At 40.1% G+C, this 23,318-nt stretch overlaps 1 protein-coding gene across 1 annotated transcript; it reads right to left on the bottom strand.

The window, feature by feature from the left end:
• Window positions 1–16,921: 16,921 nt before the first annotated feature.
• LOC106567938 (uncharacterized) lies at window positions 16,922–23,058 on the bottom strand. Its single transcript, XM_045711998.1, has 2 exons — window positions 22,492–23,058; window positions 16,922–21,720 (listed from the first exon to the last, which is right to left on the bottom strand). Exon 2 carries the CDS (start codon window positions 20,663–20,665, stop codon window positions 17,870–17,872), a length of 2,796 nt encoding a protein of 931 aa, XP_045567954.1. The 5' UTR covers window positions 20,666–21,720; window positions 22,492–23,058; the 3' UTR covers window positions 16,922–17,869.
• Window positions 23,059–23,318: the final 260 nt, after the last annotated feature.

Genomic DNA, 23,318 nt, shown 5'->3' with positions numbered 1-23,318 from the left:
AGCTGAAAACTGTTGTTATGATTAAAGAAGCAATAAAACTGGTCTGCTTTAGACTAGTTGAGTATCTGGAGCATCAATGTAACCTCTCAAATTCATAGACAGGTGTCACGTCTTTTTTACCCAAAAGTAGTTTTTTACCCGGAGACTGTAGTGCTACTTTCTCAAAATGAACATAAATGCTGTAGGGTGAGGGTTCTGGTGTTTTACCAGGAGACTGGGGCCGATCCCCATTTAGGAATGTATGCCTTGCTTCCGCACACTCTGCATGTGTTGATACCTTGCTGAAAACCCTCACAATTGTTGGCCAACACATTTTGTCATGGAGTTTTCATTCAATAGGGTTTAGAGTACATTTCATCTTAAGCCATTCTTTTAAATACGGTAATACCTTTAATTAGAATGTTGTACCTTTAAATACCTTTTAATTCTAATTTTGTTGACGGACTCAATAGAATACACAGAGTCAGAATCTAGGGATCAATTCAAGAAAGTCATCATTCGTCTCTGTTTCAACACCAACTGGTAGATTTAAAAATACTCTGATCTTGTAGATTATTTAGGTACATTTTAGGGTTAGGAAAGTATGTATGAATCATAAAAACAATAGTCCTATAAATCTACCCTAATTCTTACTAATCATGGAAGTTTGATGACAACGGCCCATCCTACATTTACATAAGTGTTCAGACCCTTAACTCAGTACTTTGTTGAAACACCTTTGGCAGCAATTACAGCCTTGAGTCTTCTTGGGTATGACACTAGAAGCTTGGCACACCTTTTGGGTAGTTTCTTCCATTCTTCTCTGCAGATCCTCTCAAGCTCTGTCAGGTTGGATGGGGAGCATCGCTGCACAACCATTTTCAGGTCTCTCCAGAGATGTTTGATCGGGTTCAAGTCCGGCCTCTGGCTGGACCACTCAAGGACAACAGTGCAATAATATGTAACAACTTCACAACAAATACACACATCTAAAGTAAAGGAATGGAATTAAGAATTTATAAATATTTGGACGAGCAATGTCAGAGTGGCATAGACTAAAATACAGTAGAATAGTATAGAATACAGTATATACATATGCAGGGGCGGAAATCCCGGGGGGGACGGGGGACACACGACCCCCCCATCCTGGGAAAAATATGATTTGTCCCCCCCAATATATCACTGAAACATATCTATGTAATTTAAATAATATTAATAATACGCAATGAAAGCAATTGTGCTGATTATAGACACTTAATAGCGCATTTTTAAGTTTCAAAAGATTGCGACCCCCCCGCCCTTTGCCTCACAATGGTTTGATCCACTGGCAGTTCCTTAGTTTGCACGTAACTGCCGTGAGGTTCATCCAGTCAATCGCGCACACACACACTAGCTGAATATGCAGAGCTAGCGCGCAAATATTAACTATTAAGCTAGCTAGTACCTATTCTATTTATGTGGCATCGTCAAAGATGGAATCAGCATGCAGATGATGTAAGTTAGTACTTCAAAGTCCCTGTGATAAGGTTAGCGATAAACTGAAATCCAAACTGAACAGAACTACACTCTCTTCTACCATTGTCTTAAATATATTTAATGGTCTCGTTGCAAAAGCTAAATTGTCGCAAGGGAACTTTTATTTATTTATTTTATTTCACCTTTATTTAACCCGGGTAGCAAAGATTATAGCAAACACCACTGAAACTGAATTGGTGCTCGCTAGCTTTGCAAATTCAGCTATTGTTGGAAGCCAGCCAAACTATTAAAATTACAAAAGGTTGCAGCATATGTTGTGTAAATGGTGAACTCATACAGCTGTCAACTCTTGTCATTTTAATCCGTTTCACATTTGCTAGCTACCTTTTAGATCGAAGCCCAAATAGAATGATTGAAGATGATAGAAGCCCATCTCCTACTGTAAATAACCTACACACTGTGTGTGTGTGTAGCCAGCCAGCCAGGTAGAAAAATGGCAGAAAAATAAAAGACGGACATCAGAGTATTTTTCAATACACCAAAACGCATAGTAAGAACCCTAGTAGCCTAATATCTCAAAGACTAGTTGATAAAATGTTCATAAGAAAGAAATGAAATTCTAATGGAAATGTTTCACAATGATGTCATTAGGCAGAGCAGGCAACAGATGGCACACAGACAGCAGAGTTGGGGACAGATATGCAGGGACAGACTGGCAGAGACAGGGAGTCTCAGGTAAGTTTGTTGAGTCTTTGTTTGGCAACATTATGAAAGGTTCTCAATTTTTTTGACTTGTAAAATAGGAACATAATTGGAAAATGCCATGGATACCCCCACTCTCAACTTAAACTGGTGACTGAACTAAGATTTGTTAAAGGCAATGGTATTGCTGTTGTGATTAGTTGTGTAGTTTTGGGTACCGGTAGTTAGGAGTACGGCAAACACCTTATTTCTTTGGTTCCTCAATATACATTTACCATATTACAATGTAGGCTATGTGTTACAGCACTACTTTTGGTGTCCCCCTCAGGAATTGCTCTTCAGAAAATGTCATGTAATTGTCCCCTCCAAAGTGGATATCATATTTTCGCCCCTGTACATATGAGATGAGTAATACATAGACAGATACAGTAGAATAGGATAGAATACAGTATATACATATGAGATGAGTAATACATAGACTAAGATACAGTAGAATAGTATAGAATACAGTATATACATATGAGATGAGTAATACATATGAGATGAGTAATACATAGACAGATACAGTAGAATAGAATAGATACATATGAGATGAGTAATACATAGACTAAGATACAGTATAATAGGATAGAACCTAGTCTGTTCATTATATACATCTACATGATGTATTGTTACACCATGTAGGAGCAGTATAGACCTAGTCTGTTCATTATATACATCTACATGATGTATTGTTACACCATGTAGGAGCAGTATAGACCTAGTCCTATACCTAGTCCTATATTATTTTATACTAATACAATTGCTCAGAAAAATAGATTTAATTTAACATGTAATTCTCAAAAGGTAGGGGTCTGAATTATTGCCACCCATGTTTTCAATACTCCAGCACCCTCCCCTTGGGAGGATAATGACACTGAAATGTTTTATGAGTCTGAAGACTGAGATGGCCATTGAAAATGTTGATTTTTGTGCCCAATTAACCATTTCTTTGTGGATGTTGATGTGTCTTGCTGGAAGATCCTCTTATGGCCAAGTGTCAGCCTCCTAGCAGAGAGGTAACCAGGTTTTGGGCTAAAATATCCTGGTAGTGGGTAAAGTTTATTTCTTTTATACAGTAATTTTTGCTCATCTTTATCAAGGGTATCAATAACTAGGTGCTTATTTAGATATCTAGTTATTTGACTGAATCAGAAATACAGATGTGGAGTAGAGGTTAAGTTTGTTTTAAATTCTCATATAAAATCTGAACTAATCAAACAACACTTGTTGCTCTTTGTACGTGTTGATATAATATTAATATTTAATGGAGAGGAAAAAACGTTTCCCTAAACTGCTTTATAATAATATAATTCAATGAAGAAGAATAAAAATAGTTGTCCCTCCTCAACTGCGTTTCCTCCCTCCAGACAGCAGATGGCGATATGTGTCTTTCAGGCGATGTTTCTAGTGTGACGTTTTATCTAGTCGACGGAACGCTTCTTCAACAACTGCAGCCACCTCGGTAGCTCGCTAGCCAACAAAGTCGGAACATTCAAGCTGTTTGGACAATTTCGTGGTTTAATTGCCACTGTGATTTAAACATAGTACTCCATTTTATGTAATATTTACGTTGTAAGTCAACTAGCTGGCTGGTTAAGTTAGCACTAGTCTAGTCGCTAATGCTAACTAGCTGTTATCCCCGACCATGAGTTCACTAAGCTACTCTCCTTCTGTTAAAGAAGATGAGGTCTGCTGGACGGAGAAAGAAGGTCTGGTGAAAGAGGAGGAGGAAGAGGAGGCTGTTACAATACAAAAACAAGTAGAGGGTGAGGCTGTTACCGTGAAAGAAGAAGAGAAAGACGCGTTCAAAGTGAAAGAGGAGGAGGATGTTACTGTGAAAGAAGAGAAGGAAGATGCCATTTTTGGAGTGGAGGATGAAGTGAAAGAAGATGAAGACGTTTTTGGAATGAAGGATGAAGAGGGGGAGATTACTGTCACATTAGAGGAGGACGAAGAAGAGAAGACTGGAGAACTGATTAACACCAGTAAATACAGTGAGTACTATCTTATAAAACAGGGACATTGATCTGATTAACAACAGTAAATACAGTGAGTACTATCTAATAAAACAGGGACATTGATCTGATTAACAACAGTAAATACAGTGAGTACTATCTTATAAAACAGGGACACAAACTCTGCAGTTGTTGAACTAATGTGTGATTTTTAAAAGGGCATTCTACACTCAAATATGTTTTTGTACTGTATGAATTGTTCATGACGTCCTCCAGGGATTTTTAAACTTTTCCTGTTGAAAAGTGATATAAATACAGTAAAGTATAAACACACTAAAAGGAAACAAATAAATGTTTTGAGAAAAATTGTGTTTTTTTTTAACAACTGCAAACTAGAAGGAGTGAGTGATGTCATAGTAAGGCCTTCAAGGAGTTGGCTTGATGGGAAGTCGTGATGTCATCCAATAGGAGGCTGATCTTTATGTGAATATTCATTATTCTTTTAAAATCCTTCCTGTTCTGTCAAGTTGGTTGTTGATCATTGCTAGAAAGCCATTTTCTAGTCTTGCCATAGACTTTCAAGACGATTTAAGTCCAAACTGTAACTAGGTCACTCAGGAACATTCAATGTCATCTTGGTAAGCTCCTCCAGTGTAGATTTGGCCTTGTGGTTTAGGTTATTGTCCTGTTAGGACAGTTTTTTTGTATTCAGATCTCTGAAATGCTCTCTATCTATGTAACATTTAGTGTCTCCTTATGTTACGCTGGGAAACAGTTTTCATTGGCACAGAAATCCTAAATAATTTCAGAGTTTGCTAAATCCAATGGTTCTAACCAAGAGTCACCTTAACTTTATTGACACTCAAATGGATACTGTCATTAACGTGGTTCTTCAATAATTACACATAATTCTTAATACTGTAGCTGTTTAGTTACAGTCACATGTTCAACTATCATCAGATGATCCAGGAAATCATTTTCTGAATGACAGTCATGTCGTGTCTTTGGCTATGCCGGATTAAGTGATATGACATGCTAACTTATAACATGATTTCTCTGTAATTAATATTACCTGATTAAGCTAATCATGTAAATGTAATTAACTAGAAAGTCGGGGCACCACGGAAGAACGTTTATAGAGCCGTTATCTTCCGAATAAACTCTTAAAATACTTTGTAATATTTTACATCGATAGCAGTCAATATTAACCCTTGTTTTATTTTCAGTCTCATAATGAAAGTTGTAAGTTCTTGGCTATCTTCACGAACCCTGGCTAACAAGTTGAATTAGCAATACAAAATTGGGTTTATTTATTTTCTAAATACCTAACTAATCACACAGAATTACAAATACACAGAATACAATGATGTCATACAGAAAACGTCCCGGTAGACGGAACAGATATGACGGCTGGTTACACAAAGGAAAGGGGGTTGGGCTTGAATGAAAGAGTGGGAAGATTTAGGAACAAAGAAACAGCAGCTATGCTATCGTAAATACATTATCTTATGCATTCTAAATGACCGCCCATTTGGAAAAGGAAAATTCAATAAATATTTACTCTGAGCTGCGCTTCGGTAGATTGGTCGTAGATGCTGGCCGGGTTGGCCAACAGATCTCCCTGTTTTCGGAAGAATGTCAATGGTGGTCGATTGGATACGTGGTGGTATCTTCGTCTGGTTGTTAGACTGGATCCGTCGTCCGTCCTTTCCTAGCCCACGTTACAGCGGCCGCTGCTAACTCAACGGCTAGGAAGTAGCACTTCTGTAGTGAATAAGCTCAAAGTTCATACCAGTTCATACCATAGCTCACGCCGAGGTTGGCTTAGTTGACATGTGTGTCCTTCTAACGTAGAGGCTGCAGACCTCCCGTACTGGAACCACCTGGTTATCTTTTCGTCAAAGGATTATATAGTGGAGAGGGGGAGGGAGGTGTTTCATCGTTTATAACCCCTGTCCCTTCACAGGGTTGGGCCACTGATCGAGCAGGGCACTTTCCTTATGAAAACCCAAATCTCTCATTCGGAAGCTAAAATTACATTTCATCTCCTAACAAACATTTTCAATATCAAACATTTCAATTGCATAACAATTCCATGTGACTCTGATAACTAGAGGGTGGATACTTTCCCAGGTACAGTTTATGTCGTCCTGTCATCAGTCATAATGTCTCAGATGACAACCGAACTGACATACATACTCATTACGTTCCCAAGCATATTTCCAACTGGTTTTATTAACAAAATATGTGGTACCTTAACCCCATTTGTTTGATGTTCCCAGACTCTCTATATTTAACAGGACAGCAGTCCTTCAGTAGGGTCAGTAAGAGAGGGGAAGGGAGAAAGGTATTTATGGGGGGGGTCATAAACCTTACCCACAGGCCAACGTCATGACAGTCATATGACAAACATCATGACATGCAACAACAACCAAAGTGCTTCTTCATTCATTACTTTGGTAAAGACAGTTATGCCGTGCTCCACGTTGGATCCAACATCCCTAACAAATTGATGTTTATAATGTGTTATTGTCTGGTTGATTTACAGCAGGGTCTCATTAGTCTGTTTTGACACAGAGATACTTAGCTCATAATGTGTAGAGAACTGTTCCTTGATGGATAGGCTATTGTACAACACACAGAGCTATTTTCCTTTATTCAGGACATTTAGAATGACAACACATTACAGAGTAGCCTAGTGGGATTATTCACAAAATTATCTGGTGATCAGGTTATGAAATGTCATGACAAAGACATTTTAGTTTCCATGTTTCACCTGAAATATTAAATGATTTATAGTCCTAGGTCTATGTTGTTGTTAGGTGAAGTTATGGGTCCTACAGTAGGTCTATGTTATTGTTAGGTGAAGTTATGGGCCAATTTGTTAAACACTTAGTGTACAAACCCTCATTGTCAGGCTGATGTTAAAGCTAGCCAAAGAGCATTTTACTGGTTGAAGTGTTTTTTAAGTGTAAAGCAGTTGATTTGCGACAATAACACAAACATATTAAACAGGAGATTCAAATGAGCATTACAGTTATAATCCAAAAGTAATGTGAAATACACTCATAAGCAACCTGTAAATGGAGGCTATTTTTGCTGTCAGCCTATGAGAACTCCCCTGAGTTTTCCCCCACGGTGGTGAAGTAGTGAATAGACACATAGCTTAATGTGAGTTTCCTTCAGTAGCACTCCTGATAGTGCGTTGTAATATTCAGAATGCTTTGTGATAAACTAAAATCTTCGCTCACCATTTTTTCTCCAGGCAGATAAACTACATCCATAACTAGTGGTTTCCTCATTACCAGATATACTACATCCATAACTAGTGGTTTCCTCATTACCAGATATACTACATCCATAACGAGTGGTTTCCTCATTACCAGATATACTACATCCATAACTAGTGGTTTCCTCATTACCAGATATACTACATCCATAACTAGTGGTTTCCTCATTACCAGATATACTACATCCATAACTAGTGGTTTCCTCATTACCAGATATACTACATCCATAACTAGTGGTTTCCTCATTACCAGATATAGTACATCCATAACTATCGGTTTCCTCATTAGCAGGGAGGAGTTTCTACAACTAAATTGCATGTGCATCGCCCTCGTGCCGCAATTTTAGCAAACACAGAAAGGGGCCAAAATTGGAGACCAAAAGTCGTCTGGCACACTGCTTAGGATTTCAACAACTTTAATGACTTATTTCTAGCCTACAATCATCGATGTTACTACTAATGTGAAAACAAGACAAAATATGAATATTCTTGCTCATTTTAAGACAAATAATTGTAACTTTTAAGACAAATAATTGTAACATTCATTACAGACTTAAATTGTTGTACAACATCATGTCTACGCTGTTGGCATCACCTTTTACAGTGGATTTCCGCTGTTGTGGGCCTTTAACCATCTGTCTGACTTTGTTGTTCACACAGGAGAGATACTTAACTATCGTGGATCCTCTGGGGAGCCTCAACAACCTCATGATGCTGACGAGGCAGAGAAGAGTCTCTCCAGATCAGAACACAAGAAACACCTGCAGAGATCCACAGGGAAGAGAACTCACTGCTGCTCTGACTGTGGGAAGAGATTCACCTCATCAGGCATTATAATTCACCAGAGAACACACACAGGAGAGAAATTTTATAGCTGTGATCAATGTGGGAAGAGTTTTGGTCAATCTAGCGATCTGACAGTGCACCAGAGAATACACACAGGAGAGAAACCTTATAGTTGTGATCAATGTGGGAAGAGTTTTATTACATCCAACATTCTGACTCGACACCAGAGAACACACACAGGAGAGAAACCTTATAGCTGTGACCAATGTGGGAAAAGTTTTACTGAATCTAGCAATCTGACTCGACACCAGAGAACACACACAGGAGAGAAATCTTATAGCTGTGATCAATGTGGGAAGAGTTTTGGTCAATGTAGTGATCTGACAGTGCACCAGAGAACACACACAGGAGAGAAACCTTATAGCTGTGGTCAATGTGGGAAAAGTTTTGGTCAATCTGGCCATCTGACAGTGCACCAGAGAAGACACACAGGAGAGAAATCTTATAGCTGTGACCAGAGATACTCTGATAATAGATCTTTGATCAAATATCAGAAAATACATACATGAAGGAGTTGTTTCATGATATCAATGAAATAATGTCACAATGTAATAATGTCACAATGTAGAATTTTTTAACATTGTAGTAGGAGTATTTCAATGATGTCACAATGTAGAGCCCTAAACGTTTGTCCCCTGTTCTATTGATTTCAACATGATATGGATATTAGCCTCAGGGGGAAAATCCAGACTCTGAATTGAAAGATTACTATTTATGTGATTTAACAAAAAGTGACTAACACAAAAAGAGTTGTGTTACACTTACCACGTTGGTGACCCACTTGAATCAAAATGCACCACTTCAAAATGTAGCTAGCTGTTTTCTACAAATTGTCCTCTAACCAGTGATGTACACATAATTCCCAGATTCCATGTGGTTTTTAGCTGTTACTTTTAACAGGGCGTGCAATCTCATCTCCCTCCTCTCGCACAATTGATTTCAACGTGATATTGATGAGTTATGACAAATAAGTGTTGTGTTCCTTTGTTTACCAACCCCTACATTTAAATGCATCACTCCAAAATGTAGCTGTCTTCTGGAGGTTGTCCTCTAACCAGTGAGGTAACAGATGTCTCCCATTTCCATGTGTTTTTTAGTTGTGTTAGTTTCAACAGCATGTACAACCTGATTTCCACCCTAATCGATATCAGTGATTTATTGCTACTTGTCAAAACAACAGCGTTTTTGGTGCTTGTGCAATTTATAAGCTGCTTGTTTAAATAAATACAAGTAATATGATTATTGTGGGAGATGTTTGTGTATATAGGGAAGGAATATATGGGAAGGTGTTTTACCTGAGCTGGTCCAGGTTCTATTTAAGAGTGCCTGGCCCAGTGCTCCAGTTGGCTTGATACATGTGGAGAGTCAACACCTTTTTGGTTTGCTTCCTGTCTTTAAGTTTGGTGTGGGTTTTTCTTTTGTTTGCCTCTTCTTGGGCAGATTTAGTGGGTCTCATGGTGGGTGTCTTTTAGGTCCCAGTTGTTGTTACTAGTCAACTTTCAGTGGACACCCCCATAGTGTCTTTCAGAGCCCCTCCTAAAACCCCCACCTGTTTAGTTGTGGTTGTTGTCAGTGACTCTGTTAGTTCCCTCTTTTATGTAAGGGACATTTCTGGTTTTCTTGATGGGGGTAACAACAAACAAGCGTGTATTTTGGGATGTTGCATACGTTTCTTTAATATTTTAATCAATGGATTTTCCTTAGAATGCTCATTAGTCTTTCAGTTGTTCCTGTGTTTTTTTTATCCTCTGATGTTTGTAAAATAAATATTTGTAAAAAAAATTTCTTCTGTGAAGCCATTGTGTTGCATCCATGTCTGAAATGTGCTGTATAAATAAAGCTTGATTTGGTTTGAACATATTGTAAAACAAATTACCCAATGACCGACCAATCAACAAATATGTGCAAAAGCAACACGTATCTTGGTCTTTCTTGGTATGAAAAACAGTATAAATTCAGTATATCTCCCACTATTTCAAAATAGTGCATGTTATGTATGTTTAGTATCACTTTTCAACCAACCCAGTTCATTTGTTGAAAATGAAAAATGTTTTAGTTAACAATACATCAAAGGATTCAACTACTGAAAACTGAAACAAACAAATGGATCAACCAGATCAATCCCACTTTTCCAGCCTGCTGAAGGCGTGGTGGAGTGGTAAACACCACCCCCGGCTCTACCAGGGGCTTGAGGTGGTCTCCCACAGCTCTGATTATGTCATGTTCTGTGGCCTTGCTGTTCCATTTTCTTGACTGTCCCTGCAACACAGAAATAAACACATTTAGTCATATTATATAAAACATCACATATATAAAACATCCAATCACTCCAAGCTGCATTAGGTTCAGATCTACCAGGATGGGCATTTGACGCAGTCAGGCCACCGAATATATGCATAAGCAATGTAAAGAGATGGGGTGAATGAGTGGGGAAAAATACATTTTCCACAAATTATCTTCATAAATCAAATCAAATGTTATAGGTCACATACAGGTGTTCAGCAGATGTTATTGTAGTGAAATGCTAGACAAGACAAGTAGGCACGCAATGGATTATGGTCATTGTAGTTAATTACGTTTTATGCGCTAAACTATGTAGAATATTGGCCTGTTGGAAACTACAACTCTCTACTACATCACACAGTTCAGTCTGGGTCTGATTTATCTCTAGTGAAACTACAACTCCCTACTACATCACACAGTTCAGTCTGGGTCTGATTTATCTCTAGAGAAACTACAACTCCATACTACATCACACAGTTCAGGCTGGATCTGGTTGATCTCTGTACAATGTTGTGAGGGAAAATATATGTTAACCTCTTTAAGTTGATATGACTTCTAATGTGTTGAAGGATCTCTTTAAGGTTGAGAAGTTTATGTGTATGTTTGTGTGGGTCTGCAACCACACACCCTCTGGGCAGACAGGCCAAAGGAGCTTGGCCCCAATCCAGGAAACCGTTGATCTACTTCACAGGAACTGTGTCTAGAGTGATTTCCTGTTGTTTTGACACCTCACTAGAAGACTAGAATAACTAGCTGTTGCTACAGAACGAGACGACCAATTCACAGTTAGTCTGTGTCTCGTTCTCCACACACGTACACATACCAAGATCACATGTTTTCTATATGCACAAGATAGTTTGACTATATAAGGCTTCTGAACTCCTTGTGTCATCGAGCTCTCGGCCTTCCACCTCAGAGTGTAGGGCTGACCAGCTACATTATTGCAATTCTTATCAAATAAAGGTTGATTGTTTGAAGAAATGAGAAAGTCTCTCCTGATTGGTTAGAATTTCCACCACAATGTGCAGTAACAATGATAGACCAGACTCATAGTACAGAATGAATGACTGACTGCCCAGTTCAACATCAGTTCACATCTCACCTCATACAGTATTGGAGCAGCAGCAGCTGACTGCCCAGTTCAACATCAGTTCACCGTCTCACCTCATACTGTATTGGAGCAGCAGCAGCTGACTGCCCAGTTCAACATCAGTTCACCGTCTCACCTCATACTGTATTGGAGCAGCAGCAGCTGACTGCCCAGTTCAACATCAGTTCACCGTCTCACCTCATACTGTATTGGAGCAGCAGCAGCTGACTTGATCGTTGATACTAATCATCATGTTTGAATTTGAGAGTAAATAGAGCCGACTACACTCTAAAAATGAAGGGTTCAACTGGAGTTGTTCTCAGATCCCCTAAGAACCGTAGGGTTCTTGGTCAATGAAAAACAGCCCCAAAAGGTTCTTCAAAGAACTTGTTAGAAGGTGGGTTCATCGAGGAACCTCCGTTGTTGCTGGACTTCTTCCGGGAACTTCGCAATTACGACTGAAAACGATGGTGACAAGTTTGGATGCGACAACAGTTAAAAAGGTTAAGTTGGGTTGATGTTTGGCTCTGAATATGTCTCGAAATAATTTATTATAATAATATAACATACTAATAATGAATAACGAAGACAATTCTGGTTTTCTGTGAATATCTTCCATAACGTTACTATAGTTAATGAACGTAAATATTAGAAAGCCGGGTTTGACCGTCGGCGTTGTATGAGCTACAGTACAGTACCGTTAGCTAGCTAGCTAACGTTATGTCCTAACTAGGCACAACTAGGTTTGGATTATTTCCTCAACTTAATTCTTTCCCATATATTGTATATCGTTTCCATAAAGCCAACATGGCTTTACACTCATTAACGTAAGTTTCCAATCTAGAGCAGTTCTCACTTTTGTGATAATGAACTAGCTAACGTTAGCTTCGTTAACTAACTAACTAACTAACTAACTAAACTAACTAACTAAGGATGGTGACCTGTCCAGACGAGATGTTACAACGAACTGAATCGTCAATGGAGGTCTTCCTCTTTATATAGCCTGCTACAGCATGCAATACTATTAACTCACAAGGGGGCATAACGCTACATGTACAATACTATCCCATTTTGGAAACGCTACATGTACAATACTATCCCATTTTGGAAACGTTACATGGACAATACTATCCCATTTTGGAAATGTTACATGTACAATACTATCCCATTTTGGAAACGTTACATGTACAATACTTTCCCATTTTGGAAATGTTACATGGACAATACTATCCCATTTTGGAAACGTTACATGTACAATACTATCCCATTTTGGAAACGTTACATGTACAATACTATCCCATTTTGGAAACGTTACATGTCCGCCTCCTTGTGGAGGGAAATTGTTATCTTAGATGGTAGCTGTCGATGGGATTCAAATGCATAATGGTATTAATACAGTGTCTAGACTACCTCTTTTGTATAAATGCCCTTCAGAATCCAAACACAGTATTGCCACGCAACAAAATGTTGCGTATAATCTTTCAAGTCAGCCTGATAAAATATTGAACAATTTGTGTACAAAGATATCTTGAAATGTGATATTAGGCCTGTATGGCAGTACTGTTACTGTATGGCAGTACTGTATTGGCTAGTGCTTTCTCCAATATGTTATTCTATTTTACATTCAATTGTATGTCGATGTTATTTATCTTTCAATATTTATTTAATATATATATTTTTTATGCTTGAAAGACTATTCTTTGACACATTTTCTCTTCCTTTGAAACTCTTATAGGACAGAACATGGACACAATGCAATTGGGATCAAGAAGAAGGTACAGATATGTTGTAGGACAGCTGCATTTGAAGTGTACATTTAACCTACATAGCAGTCAATACAAACTGAAGTCTATTAGCGTACAAATATGTGCAAATTATCTTTTCAGATCTTCTCAGAAATGAATCAAGTCCATGGAATGGATATAGACAAAAAGATAATTCAAGGACTATCAGAGGTAGAGAGGCGAGGCAGGGGTGAGGACATCATCCTGCTATTTTGACAGTCCCTGAAGGACAATACAGAAGAGGGATTTGCTCTTATTCCTTCCCTTTCTCTAATGTATTTTGTAATAAAATTAGCAAGTGTAGTAAGATCATTGCTTTACTTTACTAGGACTGGAGACCACAGCAGCGATTCTGCTCTTGCCCTACCTCTTCAATGAGGACCCGAGTGGCCTTTATGGCCATGACAAGGTATGTCTATGCACCAATCATCTGTTTCTTCATAAACATAGGTGTGCATGCTTATATAAAACTACAGCTGAACATTTTTTATGTTCTTTGTTAATTGTATGTGTGTTAATCTTTTCTTACTTTTGTTGACACAGATTTCACCGCTCTTCACTCCTTTACTGCACATCGGTGGAAATCCATTTCACCATGAGAGTGAAATCCCGCTGGCCTTTGATGGGGAGAACATCCAGGCCCTCGAGGACATCCCCATGGGACTTGGGGCTCTGCTACGGCTGGATTTTCTTATTTTCCCTAAATTTCCCCAAAGTATCAGAAAAACACTTATGTTGTTAAGTTACTGTGTTCTGGGGATCAGAGAAGTTGGGGTGAAGTTACCAGGGCCGGTCATAAAGATGGAAAACTTCCTAACATAACTAAGTGGATTGAGATAAACTTTTGTTATTGACCAAATACTTATTTTCCACCATAATTTGCACATAAATTCATAAAAAATCCTACAATGTGATTTTCAGGATTTTCTTTTCTCATTTTGTCTATCATAATTGAAGTGTACCTATGATGAAAATTACAGGCCTCTCTCATCTTTTTAAGTGGGAGAACTTGCACAATTGGTGGCTGACTAAATACTTTTTTGCCCCACTGTAATTATATTCCCAGTATTACTTCATCAAATCTCTAGTAATCTTTATACACACATACAATTCATCATATTTTCATATATTCACAGAATCCATATAAAACGTAAGTAATTCTTAGGTACTCAAGACAACCATTCCATTTGCTTTTTCAAGGACTCTCCACAGCTACGAAGCAGCTCTCCAAACATACTCCCAGCGGAACAAAAAAATTAACTTTTGTTTCCCGGACAATGACCGGATCGTCAACGGTTCTCTAACCTCCCAGAGACCACAGCAAAATCAAGCCTCCCAGGAACTATAGACCTTCTGCTGCTTTCTAAATGATCATCACGCTCTCAATACAACCCCGTGATTTTCTATCATGGGCAGTGAAGGAACCCCAAGATAACGTTATATCAAAGCTTATTATCCACATGTCAATCATCTGATTAAGCATATTTCTATGAGGAACTATAGATCTATCTCTGTGAGGAACTATAGATATATCTCTGTGAGGAACTATAGATCTATCTCTGTGAGGAACTATAGATCTATCTCTGTGAGGAACTATAGATATATCTCTAGGAGGAACTATAGATCTATCTCTAGGAGGAACTATAGATCTATCTCTAGGAGGAACTATAGATAGATCTCTGTGAGGAACTATAGATCTCTGTGAGGAACTATAGATCTCTAGGAGGAACTATAGATCTCTAGGAGGAACTATAGATCTCTAGGAGGAACTATAGATCTCTAAGAGGAACTATAGATCTCTAGGAGGAACTATAGATCTCTAGGAGGAACTATAGATCTCTAGGAGGAACTATAGATCTCTAGGAGGAACTATAGATCTCTAGGAGGAACGAGGAACTATAGATCTCTAGGAGGAACTACAGATCTCTGTGATGAACGACAGATCTCTGTTACTATCCAAACTTCAGATTAAGACACAGTCACACAACTCTCATATCACAGTCACAACTCTCATATCAGTCACACAACTCTCATATCACACTCACACAACTCTCATATCACAGTCACACAATGCTATTCCCAAACATACCTAATCAATTAGTTGTTTTTCAACAATATTTTAACCTGTTTAGGATAGGGGGCAGTATTGACACGGCTGGATAAAAAACGTACCCGATTTAATCTGGTTACCACTCCTACCCAGTAACTAGAATATGCATATACTTATTACACATGGATAGAAAACACCCTAAAGTTTCTAAAACTGTTTGAATGGTGTCTGTGAGTATAACAGAAGTCATTTGGCAGGCAAAAACCTGACAAGGTTTCAGGCAGGAAGTGGCCTGTCTGACAAGGTGTCGTTCTTCTTGTCTCTGTTTATTGAAGAGTGAGGATCTTAGCTGTCCCGTGACACTTCCTACGGCTGCCATAGGGTCTCAAAAGGCGGCAAAAAGCTGAATCGTGGCTTTGCAGGCTCTGGCTGAAAAAAAGTAGCGCGTTTGGGTAGTGGCTGGTTACAGTACTGTGAGACTCAGGCTCGTGCCCGCGTCGACCGAAAGCTTTGTTTACTTTTCTCAGTTTAGCTAAATGGACATTCCCGGTCGGAATATTATCGCTTTTCTACGAGAAAAATGGCATAAAAATGGATTTTAAACAGCGGTTGACATGCTTCGAAGTACGGTAATGGAATATTTAGATTTTCTTTGTCACGAATTGCGCCATGCGCACGACCCTGATTTACCATTTCAGATAGTGTCTAGAATGCACGAACAAAACGCCGCTATTCGGATATAACGATGGATTATTTTGGACCAAACCAACATTTGTTATTGAAGTAGCAGTCCTGGGAGTGCATTCTGACGAAGACAACAAAGGTAATGAAACTTTTGTAATAGTAAATCGGAGTTTGATCAGGGCTAAACTTGGTCGGTATCTAAATGGCTAGCCGTGATGGCTGGGCTATCTACTGAAAATATTGCAAAATGTGCTTTCACCGAAAAGCTATTTTAAAATCGGACATATCGAGTGCATAGAGGAGTTCTGTATCTATAATTCTTAAAATAATTGTTATGTTTTTTGTGAACGTTCATCGTGAGTAATTTAGTAAATTCACCGGATGTTTGCGGGGGGTATGCTAGTTCTGAACGTCACATGCTAATGTAAAAAAGCTGGTTTTTGATATAAATATGAACTTGATTGACCAAAACATGCATGCATTGTATAACATAATGTCCTAGGGTTGTCATCTGATGAAGATCAAAGGTTAGTGCTGCATTTAGCTGTGGTTTTGTTTTTTGTGACATTATATGCTAGCTTGAAAAATGGGTGTCTGATTATTTCTGGCTTGGTACTCTGCTGACATAATCTAATGTTTTGCTTTCGTTGTAAAGCCTTTTTGAAATCGGACAGTGTGGTTAGATTAACGAGAGTCTTGTCTTTAAAATGCTGTAAAATAGTCATATGTTTGAAAAATGGAAGTTTTCGGATTTTAGAGGAATTTGTATTTCGCGCCACGCCCATCATTGGATATTGGAGCAGGTGTTCCGCTAGCGGAACGTCTAGATGTAAGAGGTTAACTGGCGGTTTGGAACCAGACAGTTTGAAATTGAGCACAGGACGGATGACCGGATCAGATTCTTGTGCTTCTCTTATCCCATCTTTTGGGATCGAGCTGATTGTTGCAGTGGTTGTCTCATCTTCAGCTGATACTGACATAGATGCAGCTGACAGTGACCAAGGTACAACAGCCTCTTTCTGTACCTCAACTGCTTGTATCGTGGCGGCAATGGTGTCTGGTGGAAGCTCCTCAGAACATTCTTCCATCAGTGACTCTACATCCAGTGGCATCCTTGACAAAGCATCTGCATCACCATTCTCTCTGCCTGGCCTGTACTTTATTGTAAAGTGGAAATCAGCCAATTCTGCAACCCACCTGGAAGTGGTTGCGTTCAGTTTTGCAGTAGACAGAATATAGCTGAGCGGGTTGTTATCGCTGTATACAGTGAAGGTCGGAGCATAGTACAAATAATCACGGAACTTATCAGTGATTGCCCATTTTAGAGCTAGAAATTCTAGCTTGCCCGAGTGGTAGTGATAGTTCTTCTCAGCTGCTGTTAAGGTTCGAGAGCCATAAGCAATGACCCTAAGCTTCCCATCTTGCTTTTGATAAAGAACTGCTCCCAAGCCTTGGTGTGACGCATCAGTGTGTACAACAAATGGCTGAGTGAAATCAGGGAAACCTAAGACTGGTGGGTGAAGCAAACACTCAATCAGCTGTTCAAGTGCCTGTTGATGCTGGTCAGTCCACAGGATTGGCTTGTTTGAGGGCACCACATTACTTACTTTCTTTGTTTTTGTTTTCCGTGGGTGGTGAGGTAATTTCTCTGAATCTGCTTTCAGGAGGTCATACAGGCAGCTGGCCCTCCTAGAAAAGTCTTTGATGTACTGTCTGTAGTAAGTGAGTAAACCAAGCATTTTTTCTGAGCTGGCCCACAGTCTCTGGTCTGATTTCTTTCAATGCTCTTACTGCTTCAAAATCGGCTGGGTCAACTCGGCTGCCCTCTGCAGACACTATTCTGCCCAAATAACGGACCTGGGGTTTAAAGAGATCACACTTACTTGGTTTGAGTTTAATGCCATACTCTCTGAGACGCTGCAAAACTTTTCGCACATCATTCACATGGCTGTCGAATGTTTTACTGAAAACTAGCGTGTCGTCCAGATAAGGAATGCAGATGTTATCCCGGAGCCCTTCCAAACACTCCTCCATACACCGCTGAAAAGCTGCAGGAGCGTTCATGAGGCCGAATGGCATACGTATCCACTCATAGAGTCCCCATGGGGTCACAAATGCTGTCAGTGGTCTGCTTTCTTCAGAGATTAACCCCTGGTGATACGCTTTTCCCTGGTCTAAGAGGGAGAACCAGGAATTACCACCTAAACTGTCCATGATGTCTTGGACCCGAGGGATAGGCTGGCGGTCGGGATGTGTCTTTCTGTTAAGGTCTCTGTAATCTATACACAACCGGAGGGTCCCGTCCTTCTTCCGAACGCACACGACAGGTGAAGAATATGAAGAGTTTGACTTCCTAACCCAGCCCTGGGCTATGAGGTCATAAAGGTAACCCTTCATCTCCTGATTCAGTGGCCTGGGCACTGACATGTATGTGCGCTTGACTGGTTCAGAGTCCTTTAGAGAAATAGTCATTTTCAATCGTTCAATACAGCCAATGTCATTGTCTGATCTGGAGAAGGAGTGACACTCTTCTCTAAGCATTTGCCTAACAACTTCTCTCTGCTCTTCGGTGAGGTGATTTAAACCTACTGGTGGATCCCACTGTTCAGTAGCAGTACATGGGGTTCGAACGCTTGTGTGATTCACTGTGGCTGGGGTGACTGTTTTTTCAAACACCTGGGCAGGTAACACAGTCATAATGGTTTGTACTGTACCAATTATTGTGCGTCCTAGCAGGGCAATGTCGTGGTCAGTGGGGTTAGAGACATCAAGCATGACAACTGGAAAAACAGCTTTCCTGACTCTGACTAGTGTGTCAAAGAACTCAAGGTCGTCTGGCCACTGCGGGTTCAGGTCTGGCTGGAAAAGCATTGTCATGTCCTCTTTGAAAGGCTGGGAAGCTACACGGCACTCAATCTGAATGCTACTGTGTTTTGGTACAGCAACCTTCTCTTTCTTGGTTTTCACTGCATATTCATCTGTCTGTTCTGCGCTAACAGCCTGTATAAAAGCTCTCACCTTGTTTCTTTTGAGGTTTGGGAAAGCTGTTTTTACTGTACTGTATTGTTTAGTCTTGTCGGTCATTGTCAGGATGTGCTCGATAACATTGAAACCTATGATGGGATGCGATAGGTGACAGCCTTTCATTACTAGCACTGGGATGATCAGTTCCTTTGTTTGGTCAGTTTCAGAGGCTAGCAGAAAAGTTGTTTCAATCCATCCCAGGTACGGCATTTCAGTCCCATTTGCTGCAGTCAACCTTAGATCATCAGGTGAGTCCAGGATTTCTGAAACATCTCTCAGCCTTGTGTTTGGGAGAGATTTCTCTTTCCATTGTTCATCAATGACCGATACCTGAGAGCCTGTGTCCCATAGAGCTTGGAGGTGGTGGCGATTCAGGTGACACTCAATAAGGCACTGTCTGCCGACTAGCGAGGTGACCTTACGGGGGTGGCAACCTTGAGCTAGGGATGGTAAAGAGTGGGCATTTTCCTCTGTGCAGGAAAACCTTTCCCTGGTAGAGTCAATTTTCAGGTGAGTGCATTTTTCCCTATGTTTAGTCCAATGTTGGTTTTGACATACTTTGGAACAGTACAGTGTCTCTTTACATGATGAACATTGTTTCAGGTTCTCAAATGAATCTTCTCGGGCACAATTTGCACATTTCTCGGACTTTTTGGTAGCTACGGTTAACACTCGTCCCTCAGCGGTAACCCTTCCCCGTTGAAAGGGGCCTCTCTTGATGGTCTGACTCCCCCGGATTTTACATCCAGCTTGAAAATGTTCTCCACTCCCACATCGGAAGCAGTGTGTGCAGCGTGCATCTGTTCTGGCCTGCTGGCAGACAAAACACCTCCTTGGAGCTTGAGCAGAGCGGTTGGTATACAGGTTAGGTGCATATTGATGCTGTGCAGGGTCAGGTGCTTGGGGCTGACTGTAGTTGCTGTAATACTGCTGATGGGAAACAGGTGGCTGGGGGTCCCTATCTGGCCTCCTAACTGGAGGTGGGGCATAGACACAAGGCGGTGACTGAAATATAGGCTGCTGTAATGTCTCCTTAATCTGAGCAATCTCTGCACTGAGACCTTTTAGAGAAGCTACACCTGTCTTAAGTTCAGCTAACTCTGTTAACAGTTCTGCGGGTATCTTAGCTTTGGCTTCCTTCACAGGGCACTTTGCAGATGGCGTATCTTCTAACTGGACTACACTTACCGTTGTAGCAGGCTGTGGGGAATTAAACCGCCTTTTGTTTCGTCTTTCTATCTCATTAGCACAAGCAATGTTAAGCTTCTCTAGCAAAACCTCATCTGATGTTTCGCTATCTAGCAGGAGAGGCTGCATGTCTATCCTGATACTGTCACTCTGGAGACCTGTAAGGACTGTGTGTAAACACATGCGCTGGACTAGAGCAGGGTCATACTTAAGCCCTGATTCTGACTCCTGGGATGCAAACAGTACTTTCTGCCTCAAATCTAAGATGCGCATCAGGAAGCTTTGAGGGGTCTCCTTGCTATGCTGTGCTTCTGAAGCTAGCTGTTTGTAAAGCTCTGTTGCACTCTTCTCTTGGAAGTGGGAACACAGGATACATCTAAGTGTGGGAAGAGTTAGCTGGGGTTTACCCTCCAAGTAGCTGCGTAGCTGTGAGCCTGGAGAAATAGCCCTGACTACTGCGTCTACTATTTCTACCTCAGGATAGCCTCTGTTAAGTCCATTCTCAATCTGATGGGCAAGGCTGGAAAAAATCAGTTTATCTTTCTGGCCCGGTTCACCTATCTGACCAGAAATTTTAAACTCTTTGCGCCAGTATGAGCTGGGCTGTGCACTGGGTGAGAGCGGCACGCTCACCTGAAGATTAGCATGGGGTTAGGGCTGACGCAGAGAATCACTGGCTTTGGCTGCAGTAATCTGCTCAGTTCCCACCCCTTGTTGTGGGGTTGCAGTTCTCAGTTCCTCTATTCTGTGATGTGTTCCGGCTGTTTCAATATCATGGTCAGTTTGCCCTGTTTTGTTATCTATGCCACTGATCATCTCTGTCATTTTGTCTTTAAGTAGCAACCATTCCGACATGCCGCCATCTTCTAACTCTGCAACTTCCTCTCTTTCAAGGAACATCATAATGTGAGTCATCAATGATATGCGGGATTTGTCTTGAACATCTCTTCTCTGTTCACCTGAGATGTCAAGGAAATCACATATCTCTAGTAACTTGTCTTTAGTCAGGGTGTGCAATTCTCCTACTACCTCTTCCTGTAGTTCTTCCAAGGCGGTCGTCATGTTGACAGAACAGGAGGAACTTTTACTGTGCAGGAGTTGACTCTGAATTAGATGGTCCTTACTGTCTCTGATGGTCGATCAATGGCCTCAGCTGACACGTACTTAACCACCAACTTCCAGCTCTCCTCGAACAGCAACACTTTCCTCACTGCAGCCTGCCTGAGTTGTTATGTGGGGATTTAGCTGGCTCGGAATTCAGCGACCAGGATGTGGAAACTGGACATCTGAGCAGCAATCTCAGCGGAGCCTCCAAAAATGTTACGACCCTGAAAAAGGGGAGAAATAATCACGAGAGTGATACGGTATTGTTTCCTCAATGAGAACTTTTACTGTAATGAGGAAAAGACCGCGATTTCCCCGCGAACTTGGGTGGAGACCAGAGCAATCGATCTCAGGCTCATAGATTAAAGAGCATTTAGTAGATCACAGATTAACACTTTTCCCCTTCAATTAGGCACCACAAAATAAAGTAATCAATATAACGTTTACACATTCCTTTTACAATTCTTACCTTTTGTACTCTTGATGGATTTTAACTTTAACACAATTATGAATGTTATCAATCTCTATCAACTAATACAGAATGCATGATCTTTTTAACCTTAGATGTTTTAAGATCCTCACATACTATGAACTTACTAATACATTAAAAAGTATAAACAGGCTATGAGCATTTCCTTTAACCTGTCACATTTTCATTTATTATTATATCACTTTTCAACAGGAAAAGTTATTTACAAAATCCCTGGAGGACGTCATGGACAATTCATACAGTACAAAAACATATTCAAGTGTAGAATGCTCTTTTAAAAATCACACATTAGTTCAACAACTGCAGAGTTTGTGTCCCTGTTTTATAAGATAGTACTCACTGTATTTACTGGTGTTAATCAGATCAATGTCCCTGTTTTATAAGATAGTACTCACTGTATTTACTGGTGTTAATCAGATCAATGTCCCTGTTTTATAAGATAGTACTCACTGTATTTACTGGTGTTAATCAGATCAATGTCCCTGTTTTATAAGATAGTACTCACTGTATTTACTGGTGTTAATCAGTTCTCCAGTCTTCTCTTCTTCGTCCTCCTCTAATGTGAAAGTAAACTCCCCTCTTCATCCTCCACTCCAAAGACTGCATCTTCCTCCTCTTCTTTCAATGTAACATCCTCCTCCTCTTTCACTCTGAACGCGTCTTCCTCTTCTCTAACTGAAATGTCTTTCTCTTCTTCTTTCACGGTAACAGCTTCACCCTGTACTTGCCTTTGTAGTGTGACATCCTCCTCTTCCTCTTTCACGACAACGTTCAGCCACAGTCCTTCTTTCTCCGTCCAGCAGACCTCCTCTTCTTTAGCAGGAGGAGAGTAGCTTAGTGAACTCATGATGTTAGCTAGGGATAACAGCGAGTTAGCATTAGCGACTAGACTAGTGCTAACTTAACCAGCCAGCTAGTTGACTTACAGCGTAAATATGAAATTAAATGGGGTAGCTAGTTGTTTACACATAAGTATGTTTAAATCATAGTAGCAAATAAACCACGAAATTGTCTAAAGAACTTGAATGTTCCGACTTTGTCAGCTAGCGAGCTACCGAGGTGGCTGCAGTTGTTGAAGAAGCGTTCCGTCCACTAGATTATACGTCACACTAGAAACATCTCCTGAAAGACACATATCGCCATCTGCTGTCTGGAGGGAGGAAACGCAGTTGAGGAGGGAAATCTGTTTTTATTCTTCATTGAATTATAATATTATAAAGCAGTTTAGTGAAACGTTTTTTTCTCTCCATTAAATATGAATATTATATCAACACGTACAAAGAGCGACAAGTGTTGTTTGATTAGTTCAGATTTTTTTATGAGAATTTAAAA

Source organism: Salmo salar, chromosome ssa02, assembly GCF_905237065.1.
Source record: "Salmo salar chromosome ssa02, Ssal_v3.1, whole genome shotgun sequence".
Classification (NCBI taxonomy): Eukaryota; Metazoa; Chordata; class Actinopteri; order Salmoniformes; family Salmonidae; genus Salmo; species Salmo salar.
This window is presented reverse-complemented; position numbering and strand designations above follow the sequence as displayed.

What these genes read in the sequence shown, in the direction of transcription:
- LOC106567938 (XM_045711998.1), bottom strand. Translation starts at nt 20,665, where the DNA reads ATGCGCATCTTAGATTTGAGGCAGAAAGTACTGTTTGCATCCCAGGAG.